The 12,973-nt window shown below is 38.6% G+C and overlaps 1 protein-coding gene across 2 annotated transcripts; it reads right to left on the minus strand.

The window, feature by feature from the left end:
- Positions 1–2,900: 2,900 nt before the first annotated feature.
- Positions 2,901–10,461, minus strand: LOC117866751 (disease resistance protein RGA5). Of its 2 annotated transcripts, none has more exons than XM_034751032.2 (5): positions 9,341–10,461; positions 4,854–6,840; positions 3,895–4,170; positions 3,343–3,410; positions 2,901–3,248 (listed from the first exon to the last, which is right to left on the minus strand). In XM_034751032.2, the coding sequence occupies exons 1-4, from the start codon at positions 10,195–10,197 to the stop codon at positions 3,378–3,380; spliced, it is 3,153 nt and encodes a 1,050-aa protein (XP_034606923.1). In that variant the 5' UTR covers positions 10,198–10,461; the 3' UTR covers positions 2,901–3,248; positions 3,343–3,377. The 2 variants fall into 2 exon arrangements, with proteins under 2 accessions (XP_034606923.1, XP_034606922.1); XM_034751031.2 differs by having other exon boundaries at positions 2,901–3,251; positions 9,341–10,460.
- Between the last annotated feature and the right edge of the window lie 2,512 nt (positions 10,462–12,973).

Consider the following 12,973-nt stretch of genomic DNA (forward strand, 5'->3'; position numbering starts at 1 on the left):
GGTAACGGCGGTATTTAGTACCTAATATTTTTTTAGAACAAGCGGTACCGATCAGACGTCCAGTACTAAAGAGAGGTTACGACCAGTACTAAAAGTCACTTTCCGCCTCGTTTTTTACCAGTGATGGGGGGTGGACAAGGGATAGTTGGGGGAACGGGGCAGGACGCAAAGGGCCAATGCATGATACCCGCCCCCAACGGTCATGTGCGCAGTGCGTTGAACATTTTTTTTTTGCGAACCATAACTTATTTTACTTGAAGTGGATGCATGGGGAGGTAACAGGCATGTGCAAAACCTCCATTATGTTTTTCGCCTCTGTTCGGCGCCTCTGTACCTGCTGATTTTTGCACTGTCACCGAAAGTTGGATCGCTCCATGTCTTCGGTTCTTTAGCTGCTCTAATCATGACGCCGGTGCAGTTCAGGTTTCATTGCGCAAGCAGTGCCACAGATGGCATTTTATGGGTCCGTTGTCACTGGCGATAAGTGGCGATTGACGAAGTATACCGCATTGCTACTGTCCAAATGGCGCCACTGAGAGTCTAAGACCAACGTGGGAGTTTAGAATGCATCTCGTGAGACGACAGATCCACAGAAAGGGCTAAAGGGCAAAAGATGTAAAAAATGGCATGTGGGGCACACTTGATAAGGTGTCAGTAGGACCCACTCTAGCAGTCCAACAAACTCTCTGTTTTCTTCGGAAAAATATATCTACGATGTCATAGCCTTTATGAAAAAAAATAACTTTCTTCACGATATGTCATTATACCTAGTTTAGTGCATTTTAGATCTCTTATGCCAAATAAGCTATTTGGGAACTTAAAAATAACTATATCATGGAACAAAATTTGAATGTTAAAAGTAAGTATATTCTAGGATGGAGGTAGTAGTTAGTTTCAGCGACGAACACACCTTATTTTTTCAGTAAGTTGTAGTTCCTAATAAGAACATCATAAAATATAATGTCATAATGGCGAATAGGTCCAAACTGAGAGGTCTTGAGTGCACTAAGAATTTGATAAGGGCATCTAAGCACTATTGTTTTTCATCTGGGAAGATGTAAACTATTGTTTAGTGCTATTTGGAGCCATAATTACTAGGAGATAGAATAGACGTGGGTATGCTTTGAATACTGCTGCTACGATTTTTCTTGAATAACAGGGTATATGCCCACACAATTGCGTGGGTAACATGACTGGTTTCACAGAAAACTGCTTGCGCTTAAAATTGTTAATGGGCCAAAATCTACACCACACTATTGTGTTTATAAGTACGAAAGACCAAACCAATTCAATTGACCACTCTCGCTTCTGAAACCAGACTAGGCGACCCCAACAGCAACTTCACCCCAAACCAATCCAAACCTTTCTCTTCTATACAGTTTCTTACTTTAATTTCTAAAATTTAAGATTTGAACATAAGTTTTTAGTTCTAGTTTTTCGCTTTCAACATGAGGCGCACCTGTAGATCTAGCCATACTGATATGCAGAAATACTTTATTGCATTTTCAGAAAATTCCAATAATTGTTAGACACATTCCCTAAAATTTTAAGTTGTGAACACTAGGCTTTATTTAACGTGAGGCCCACTTGTTTGACAGAAAACTGCTCACGCTTAAAATTGTTATTGGGCCCAAATCCAAAAGAAAATCCACCCGACTGGCATTGGCGGAGCCAGCCATGGCCCCTAGGGGGCTCTTCTTCTTCCTCCCTCTTCTTCTTCCTCCTTTCTCCTAAAATATGGAGGGGGGACTCAAGGGGGGCTCCATTGTTTTTGGGTGGTCCGCCACTGCCCAAAGGGAACCTCACCCCAAACCAATCCAAACCACTCTCTTCTACACGGTTTCTTACTTTGGTTTCTAAAATTTATGTGAATGTGAGTTTTTAGTTTGAGGTTTCCACTTTCAATGTGAGCCTCATAGTAAATCTAACCATACCGATCTCCACAAAGTAGTTGATTGCCATTTTCAGAATACTCTAATAAATTTTAGTGATATTTCATAAAACTTTAAGGTGTGAAGGTGAAGTTTTAATTGACTTAGGCCCACTATAGCTAATTGTTATTCTGAGATACCTTTAACAAATTTAGTTCATTTGCTAAAATTTTAAGATGTACACACAAGGTTTTAGTTTCAAGGTCTGGCTTTCAATATGGGGTCCAAACAAAGATCTGCCCACACTAATCTGCACAATGTCGCTAATTGTTCTCATACATCTCCTAGGAATTTTGTTCAAATTGGCAAAAAATTTAAAGTGTAAACACAATAATTTAGTTCAAGAGCTAGCTTTTGATGTGCACCCACATATAAATCCAGCCACACCAATCTACACGATGTAGTTGACTTTTGTTCATAGATATTTCAACAAATTTGAACCACAACCACTAAATTTTTAAGGTGTGAATACATTATTTTAGTTCTTTTGATGTGGCTTGCAACGCTGATCGTCGTATTGTGTAATTTTAAACAAATTTTAGTTGATTTTGTCAAAACACTACATAGTGCCACACACCAATTTTAGTCTATTTTAATTATAGAGTACAAATTTCGATATAGGTAACACATATACTCCATCCGTCCCAAAATATAGCTATGTTTAGACTTTTTCAAAGTCAAACATTTTAAACTTTGATTGAGATAGAGAAATAATCATAGAGACTAATAACATCAAAATAATATTAATATATTTATCATGAAACCAACTATTATAATATGTAACATTTTCTATGTGAAATAAATTATTTTTAGAGGTATTGTTGGTCAAATTAACAAAGATTTGACTTTTGAAACATTTTAAACATAACTATATTTTGGGATGGGGGACTAGCCATAGTAAAGTTCATGTTTGTGAATCTTTTCAATAAATCAAACCAAACCGACTCAGATCGGTCCAAATCACTGTAATTGCTAAACCAAGCCAAACCGAATCATTAATTATGCATCTCACCCATTGCTCACGTGGAGGTAGGTCGGACACCGAATATACTATTTTTCCTCAACAACTACTGAACATATAATACAAAAAATGGTTCTTGTGAGAACTTTTTGAGTCGATCGGATTCAAAAGAAACTTCCGTCAGACTTCAAAATTTCACAACAAATACTGAACATTATTTTAGATAAAACAAATACTGAACATGGTTCTGATCCGTAAGTGGGATCTCCTTCTCTTTTTTTTCTCTCCATCTTTCTTTTGCTGCAAACGGAGGTGACATCCTCTATCATATTTCTCTGTGGCAACGTCAGCATTGTCTGCTGTAATTGGTAAAGGGTCGAATCAGTTGTGAGTAAAACTTTTGATCGATAGTGTTACTAGAGATGGACAGAGATATGGAGACCACCCCACCTGCACCTGCACCTCTTCTTCTTCAGACTTACGGCTCATGGTCTTGTGTGGGTAGCACCATGATCGTCCTGATGGTGTTGAGAATAAATAGAGTGGACAAATCAGCACCATTTTTTTTTTCAGAATGTGACCAGATCGACATAAATAAAAAGCATAGTAGCTATTCCCAGTGGGTAGTTTTATATCACGGTTTCCAAGAATGATATGTCATCAAAAGAGGTTTGGTAGATGAAGGAAACAAGGTCTTCCAATGCAGAGTTTCATTTCACGATTTCATAGGCTAGACATACCATTTAATTACGAGGCATGTGATTGGACGTGATGAGATGAAATGAAACTCTCTAGTCCCCAATGCTAGTTTCATCAGGTTTCACAGTTTTGGAAAAGTTTCATCCTGATCAAACCCCTTCCGTCTCTCTTCATAACTAGCATGCCATGTCATCAAAATTGCTGATGTGTCGCATTATTAAATGAGAATGAAAATTTTATGAAACTTCCACTGGGAATAGTCTAATGGAATTTTAAAAAAGCAATGAGAAGTTGATTACACACCTGGTTATTTTCGCCACCTGGTACCATCATTTTGTCTTCACTATACCTTTCCATTTTAAGGGTGGGATGCATGGGATGAGCTGCGACTGCCCGCTTCAGCGCCACCTCTGCTTCCTCCACCTCAACAAGTGTAGCATCCATGCAGTTGATGCGAGCAATGACCTTTTCCAGCGAAGGTAAATCCTCCAAAATTGTGAAATCGAAAGCATAACACATAACATTTAGGTTGTACACGTGGACATGGAAGTCCAGCACTCTGTATTTGTCCATTCTAGGCTGGGAAGACACCAGTAAAAATATTATTAGCATAGAGCGGACATGCATGACGGAAAAAAAAACAAATGGGCGTTTTTTTTTTGGCTTAGGTAACTTGTCCGGACTAGGTTGTTTTAGACACCAGTAGATTGGTGAAGGGACTAAAATGGACTTTTTCCAATTTAGTATAATGTTGACCATTTCGTTATTTTTGAAAAAAATACTGAGAACATAACACTGTTTGTGTAATCTCAATGTGACAGATATTTCGATAATAATATTGTATTTGGAATAACAATTATCATAAAATGCGACATAAAAATATGGTTAGAAATAAACAGTGGTATTAGTAATTGGATGATAACATGAATTGCAGCTACCATAGAGATTCAAGTGCCCACACCATTAGTTATTGTTCAGATATGTTGACTTCTCTAGGTCGGTGTGACCCATGAATATTTATGTACTTGCAATAATTTATATTTACATTAGTAGGGTAATGAAAATACTACTTTCTAAAACAAAATTGTTATTATATCCTTCATTTAGAAAATCAATACTTAAACTAATATTAATTATCATCGTTAAAAAGCATGCAGGCGTTCTATTCCAGGACATATTTCTCCTTTAAAGAGGACCGAAATTAACGAAAATACACAGCTAGTATAAATTAAAACACACACACAGAAATGACAAGTAGAAACCTGCTGGCCGCGGTCGGATGTAGTCATTTGTTCTTCATTCTCTCTTTGAGTTTCAAGGATGGGATGGTTGCCATGACTGCGGACAATGTGCTTCAGCGCCGCCTCAATTTCCTCGACATCCCAAGCTGTAGCACCCTCACAGAAAAGTTTGACATGGACTTTCACTAGCATAGGGATGCTACGTAATGCAATCAGCGTTGGTAAGAAACTTGATATGCTCTGACCGTAATAAGTGCAGACCTGCTTCACCTCCGCAATATCGATCGCGAAATGAAGATCTTCAAGGCTTGGCAGAATTGGTACTCCACACTTGTCTCGCGAGAACGTGGCTCTGGCTAAGCATAAACTCCTCAGCTTCTGAAAGTAGCCACCACCATAGTTGATAGCGAATAAGGATGTCGTGAACAGGTGGAGGCAACACAGCTCTGGCAACATTCCAAGGGTCAACATGTCCTGGGAGTCCACATCCTGGATACACACCTTTAAGAAGCAAAGGTGTGGAAGAAGAGATGAATTGATCCATTCCGGCATGGTGAAGAAATCGATGCCCCCCAACCACAAGTATCGGAGATATTTTGGGGGAACGAAAGTTGGAGCTTGCAGCTTCAGAGACATGCCCGATGATAAAAACTGGACGAAAAGATAATGGAGGTTGGGCATATTGCGTATAGACTGCAGCAAGGCTTCCTCTAAGCTCTCATCCAGAACTGCAGGAATATTAGTAGCTAGAACCCTCAGTTTCTTGAGGTTTCCCAACTCCGTAACGAATTTCTCTGTAGTTTTCTTGTCTTCATTGGCAGCAGCAGGGTCTATCCAGAGCTCCTCTAGGGACGTTAGCTTCATGATGGTCCCATCCACCGGTGCTTTTGTTGCGAACATACCTCGAAGGCGCATCAGTTGTGTTAGCAGGCCAATGCTTGATGGCAATTGCTTGATGCCAGTTTCTGCCAAGTCCAGTGTCTGTAGAAGCTTTAGGGCAATTATTTCCATCGGGAGGTCACAGATAGGTGTACCTGCGAGACCAAGGTATCTTAGTTGAAGTAATTTTCCAAGATGCCTGAGATGATAGCTTTTCAAGAAGTGGCACTTCTCCAAAGCAAGAACACGCAGAGCATGAAAGTTTGATATAGGGACCATCTTAGGGAATTCAGAGCAACAAGCAATGAATGACCTCATGCTTGGCATACCGATCTGAGCATGAGGGCTGTCCTCAATTTTGCTCCTCTGGTACGAAATCCTGCGGATATTGTTCTGTGGTATTGTGTCCTGCTCATGATCCAAGGTGATAAAAAGGTTCTCTTTACATGACAAAGACCGTATCAAACTATGCACCATGTCATGAACACAACAACTATCCACATAGCCTACCTGCCTCTCTTCCTGTACTGGCTGAATCATGCTTCTATTCATGAGTTCGATGAAGTACCTCTCTCCACGCTCGAATAACCCAATTCCATGTTGTTCGGGCACAAAACCTTCAGCTACCCACTTCCATATCAAGTAATCTTTGTTAATGGTGTAACCTGCTGGATACACACTTATGTACAGTAAGCAAGTCCTCAGATAAAAAGGCATATCATAGTAGCAATATGACAATATCCTCATCGTATTATCCATGCACTGATTATCATCTTTATCTCTGAAGCTAATAGAAGTATACACTTCGAACCATTTCTCCCTTGGTTTGCCTGCCAACAAACTGGCCATCGTAATGATAGCCAACGGTACACCACCACATCTCTTCAAAATTTTATCCAACACATCATCCGGAGAGCTTCCTAGCTCACCGAATATCTTTGTGTAAAATAACATCTTGGAATTATCGTATGAAAGTGGTTCTAGCATGTAAACATCACCAGCTTCTCTAGCAACATCAAGTCGTCGAGTGGTTGAGATTATTCTACTTCCATGATTGTTCTCAAGAAAAGCAAATTTGAATGCTTCCCAAAATTTTATATCCCAAATATCATCAATAACAATAAAGTACCTATCCACATATGACATTGCAATAGATGGGAGTTAGTAAAACTGTCTTGAGAAATTACAATCTAACTATTACTAATTGTAGGCTCCTTTTTGAAGCCATAAGATGAAGCCACCTAGGATCCTAGGCAGACATTCTTGAAAAAAAAATCCTAGAAATTCTCACAAAAATTAGAAATATCTAGCCATTAACATAAAGAAAAGAAAGTTTAGTCCTGAATCTCTATCTATGCAAGCTCACCAAGGACACCGTTAAGCTATCTCATGGAAAAATAAATAAATCCTAATGTCTAAAAAACATGAACAAAACATCTAGCCTATGAATCCCACGTGGAGGATAAGATTCGTTAACCCTCCGTGGGCCTCCACGGCTCCACCTCAATCCACGTGATCCTCTACTACTGATCTCAATAAACATGCATCCCTCATCCAAAATAGCATCCATTGCATCTCCTCTCCATCAAAATAATTAATGGTGTGGGCTATCCGCGTCTACCCGCATCTTTCATTAAAAAACATAATAGTCTACCAATATCCTAACGATCACATCCGGCCTGATTTAAATATTTACGAAAAATTATGTCTAAAACTATCCTACAAGTCACATCTACCCTAAATAATCTCTCGCTCTTCCTTAATCTCTCTTCCTTATGTAAATTAGAGAGAGAATATATCCCAAAGGATCGGTAGCTAGCTAATCCAACTAACAAACAAGATACACCACGTGTACGTCTATGTATATATAGAAAAGAACTGCCGTTCTTAAAAAATCCCGATGCTTTTGTATTACTCCTATCAAGTAGAAAGTCAGACGCCAACTCAAGCCATCGGTTTGTTGTTTTGGACTGCTGCTACGTACTTTCACAAACTGAAAGGTACAAAATTCTTCTCGAATTGTTATTCATACCGAATCTGTTTTGAGTAAATTGCACTCACGATACAACAACTTATCAGATGGGTGCAGAGTGGTACAATAATTTTTAAAATGCTCAATCTAGTATAATAACTTGTTAGATGGGTACAAATTGGTCCAAGAACTTGTAAAATGCTCAAATTAGTGCATTAAATTAGTAAATCGGTACATCCGTAGTTCAAATGTTGTAACAAGCAATATATTTGCTAATGACGGGCCAGAGGATATTCACATCTGAATAAGTTATTGAGCATTTTTTACCATTGATATTCATGTCGCCAGAGTAACGTATTTAGCTAGGACTAGAACCTTCATTGCTTATAAAATTAATGTTATGTCTTCGTATTAATTATTTTTTATACAATAATTTAATTTTAATTAGAAATATTTAAATTCATATCAATATTGATAAGTTCATCCTCAATGTTTCATATTTTGGTTATATGCATTTTTGTTCAGCTAAGAAAACCAGTATATTAATGCATACTAACAATACCTTTTAGAAGTTTGGCATAAATATTTTTTAAAGCTACATGTACCTGTTCATAAAGTAAAACTGAGTGAAACTCAAAACATACATGCTTCTCTACGGTTGTTGAATACATGAGCACAAGTACCGAAGAAACCTAAGGTCCCCGTCTCTCTTGTGCACTTTAGTATTTCAGTAATACCAATGGTGTAATTGTAAAATTTTATTGAATTTTAACTAATGAACAAATTAGTTATGTACACAATTGAAAAGCAACAGACAGGTCACGATCAACTACTTTTATTGACAAAAAATAAGAATTATTGAATGGAATAGAATTAACATGCCCATCTACTTTGCTTATTACATTCTCATTGTAACGTTTGGACTGTAGATGCACCAATTTGCTAAGTTATTGCACTAAATTAAGTATTTTATAAGTTGTTGGACCAATCTGTACCCACCTGACAAGTTATTGTATTAGATTGAGTATTTTACAAGTTGTTGGACCAATTTATACCCACCTGAAAAGTTGTTGTATGGTGGGTGCAATTAACTCATCTGTTTTATATGATCGTTGTTTGTGTACCAGATCGTTTGTTGGATACCATAACTTTTCTAAAGAAAAATAGCTTAATTTTTATATTCCTCTTGAATCTATCTCTCAAGATCATTGTTCTTCTCGAATGGTTGTAAAGTTCCATGTTTGTATACTATATCTTTTATGCAGAAAATAGCTAAACTATATCCAGCACCGTCTTGCTGATGCAGTTGAACAAGTTGCGATTCAAAAACCTTAAGGTGATCTTCAAACTGTATTGATCTCGCTTCCCAATCATGACAACCACTCATTAATATATTATTTATTATAGTGTGTTGCGAAATTTTTGTTATCCTTCTTATGATGCCATAAGTGTTAGAAAATTAACCAAAAGTATCAAATTTGATTGATTATTCACCCTGATGAAATTAAACAAAAACCACTAATATTTATGTCACCTAAAAATTCTAGCCAGCGCAGGAGCACAGTTTGATGGATTAGTATATAGAAATAAGCATGCCAACAGGGGGAGATTTCTTAAAATTGTTAATTTATATATAGCATGGGTTTATGGTGAGTACCTCTTGTCTTCAAGAAATCTGCGTAGCAAATCAATGAGCTGCTTTTCATCCCTTGCTGTGTTATAAATATTCTCATATTTCTTCTGATCAAGTTCAAAGAGAACATCCTTGAAAATTCTATTTATGTCAGGATTGTTACCCACTGAAACAAAAGCACAACAATCGAATTCCACTCTGAGCTTCTCATACACTTTTCTGGCAAGGGTTGTCTTGCCTAATCCCCCGGATCCAAAAATAGAGACTCCCTTGTAGCTTCTGTTCGACACATCACCCGTTATGGACAATACTTCAATTAGCTTGTCCCTGGTCTCATTGATGCCAACAAGGGCGGTGGCTTTTCTGTACAGACCATCATTGCGAGGATCAATGGACGCTGCTGCAGGCCCAATAAAGATGCTGTCAACATTGTACATATCACAACGTTCCTTCACTTCCTTAACATAGCCCAAGATTTCCATCAAGTCAACAGCTGTTTCGTGGCGGATCTGTACGTTGGACAGCAACTTGGCACGGATCCTAGCCCTGGACAACAAGTTGAGGCTCCAGTCGATGAACCTGGTAATATTGTTGTGCTTCTTGGCTGAATCCATCCCCTCAACCTGGACCAGGATATTGTCAACATTATCATCAATGTCGTAAGAGATCTCCTGGACATACCTTGCCCAAACGATCACCTTCTTGTCCAGCTTAAACATTGGTACACTAGAAACCTTCTCGAGGTCCCCATGCATGCTCTCAAGCTCAGCCATGAGGTAATTGATCCTTCCATTCACGCTCTTTTGAAGATTGTACTCCTCTCGCAGGAGTGCTCTCAGCTTGGGGACGAGAACGCCCAATGCCCCTGTACTGAACTCCATGACCCCTCCCTCCCTCCCTCTCTCTCTCTCTGTGTGGTGAGCTAATTCTGTCTCATATACAGGTGAGGGGCTGCTACTGGCCAGCTTGGTTCTCGTCTTAATTTTCGCATAGAAGCTGCTTGAGATACTAAGGGACACTTTGGTAGGACTTCTTAAAGAGTTTCTCCTCTGGTTTTTGGTGAAGTCTTACAAAAAGGGTAACTTTAAAATAGCTCCACCACCGAAGTCGGGAGGAAGGCACAAAACGGTTTACACTAAGGCCCCCTTTGGTTGGCCTCTAGCTCCTCCTAAAATGGGGAGGGCCAGAGGAGCTATTTTTTTGCTCCGGTTTCTCCAAACGGCTACGGCTCCTCTAGTGTTCTAGGGGTGGAGCTGTTTTTGACCAAGCGGTAGGACTTCATCTGGAGCCGCAGGAGAAGCCGAAGCTGGAGCTCTACCAAAGGGGTCCTAAAGAGGAGGAGAAAAAAAATGGCATCACTAGCTTCTCCTCCCTCTCCAAGTATTAATTGATCATAAAATTACCTACATAGCCATTGAGAAGTCGTTTTGCTAAATATTTTTCAACTCCACTGGAGAAACCACTCCACCGGAGAAGCTGAAGTCAAAGCTGTTTTGGTGGAGCTCCTAGGAGCTGAAGCTCTACCGAAGGGGCGTAAAAAACTAGACATACTGTATGGTCATAGTTGACCAATAGTGGCGTTAAAATAAATGCTCAACTGGCTTGCTTCGATCTTGATGTAAAGTCTCTTAGTTGACCGCTGACCATGTGTGCTCCTGACAAAGAACATAATGTGCATCGGTTCTTATAATCATACAAATATGATCAAGCAAACTACTCTACTTTAGTCATATATGTCTATAGTCCCCATTATGGCGATTTATCTTGTAATATCTATGAAAATAAAATGTATAAATTATAAAAGTAAGTTTCATGGTGAACCTATTATCATTAATCGCGTACTACAAATTTTATACGATTTATTAGATGATGACGATTTTAAAAGAAAATCTTGGTACCAAGAAACAACACTAATTAAATGCACTTAAATTTGAGATCTTAGGTAGAACCAATCAAGCAGAATTTGTTACAGGATGAAGTTAAATTACAAACCCCCTTAAGATGCTTAATCTTTTAAAGAAATTGAACAACATCAAATTAAATCGTTGTAGCGCTTAATATTTTTACAATGAAATTTTTAGTAAGATCAAATTGTTATATTAGTCGTTAATCTTTTTATCATTGAAAAATCTGGTAATGTGATGATTTATATTGCACTATATCTTTGCAAGAAAAGAGAACAATTAGCAACTTGGCGTAGTTTATTACTCAAGCCAGTGCGGATCCACCACTTTTGCCTATGCATTTTTCTCAAAGTCAACCAAGAAAGGATAAGACTAGTTTATTCTTAATGTGAGGACATGATGGACACAAACACTCTTGTCCCGATGAACACAAGTTTTGAAATTTTTAGATTATATTGTACGGGTCACAACTTCGTTCGTGGCCTGCACCTCCATCCATTGTTGAAAGGTCTCTGCGGTGCACTTGCCTGGATTTGATAAAGAAGTAAGGTATGTTGAAACACAAGCCGTAGTTTTCACACTTAGTTTCTAAATACATATTGCTCAACATGTATATATTTTATATCCTCCACTTTTATTTCTTAGGCTAGCTCAACACGCCCATTTATGCACTAATTTTGTTCTTTTCAACGCACACAACTCTGTCATATCCATGACTATAAAACGTGTCTAGCACGTACTCCAGTAAGGTACAGCGGTAATTTTTCATTAGTTATAACATATATAAATATAGGTACTACTCCCTCCGTCCCAAAATTGTAAGTTATTTTAGCATTTATAGGTTCATAGATAGATAGCAAAATCTATGAACCTAAAAATACTAAAATGACATGCAATTTGAAAGTATCAGTTCGCAGATGAAATGGAACGTGCACCCCAGTCTTGAGACCACAAGCAAGTTGTGGATAACATTATTGGAGCCAAGTTGGACATATAGTCAAAGTCCAATCAGCTGGCATCCTCCATACTAATCAAATTATGCGCGCGTTCAGAATAGATTTAATCCAACAAGGTTCAAGTCATAGCAAGCCTGAAGGATCTAATGGATATACCAAATCTAATGGCCCCAGACTGAGAACTGTGAAGAGATAAGGCAACAAGTATAATCTTTCCATTTTCACGCATTTGTGAGAGGCTGTGAGCATAGTGCCGGCAAACGAGGCAAATGAAACCTACCAGTAGGGCTGGACAAAATGCTCGCAACTCGTTAGTATGGCTTGGTTCGATCTGGATCGGCTTGTTACATTTTGTTAACGAGCCGAGCTGGCAGTTTTGCTCGTTTAAAATAATGAGCCAACTCGAGCTGGCTCGCGAGCAGCTTGTGAGCTCAACGAGCCGAGGGCAAAAGGCAGCCAGCAACCCAAGGACTTTGGCTCGGGCTGGGAATTTCTTTTTTCTTTCTAGATTCATGGGTGCTAAAATCACAACAAAAATATAGACTCCGACGTGGAACACACATGTTAAAATAGCCATAGTAATTGGAAACAAAATAGCTCAATGTCATATTGTGTCATGTTAAAAAATCAATTAATTTCTGTAAAAATTTGAAGCACGAACACAAGTTTTAATTGTAAAGTATTGCAAAAGCACTGCACAAATATTATTTCAATACTTTACGATTGTGCAGCGTACACAGAAAAGCTTCATCCGTGTCGATCCATCCGTACAAGCCCAGCGAGCACCGTATCGAAGG

Source organism: Setaria viridis, chromosome 8 (assembly GCF_005286985.2).
Source record: "Setaria viridis chromosome 8, Setaria_viridis_v4.0, whole genome shotgun sequence".
Lineage (NCBI taxonomy): Eukaryota > Viridiplantae > Streptophyta > Magnoliopsida > Poales > Poaceae > Setaria > Setaria viridis.

Excerpts from the sequence above, each read along its gene's own strand:
- LOC117866751 (XM_034751032.2), bottom strand. The coding sequence starts at position 10,197 with ATGGAGTTCAGTACAGGGGCATTGGGCGTTCTCGTCCCCAAGCTGAGA. Across the intron at positions 4,171-4,853 it reads CATCCGACCGCGGCCAGCAG|CCTAGAATGGACAAATACAG; the intron begins GTTTCTACTTGT and ends GTGTCTTCCCAG. Across the intron at positions 3,411-3,894 it reads CAGGTGGCGAAAATAACCAG|GACGATCATGGTGCTACCCA; the intron begins GTGTGTAATCAA and ends CAACACCATCAG.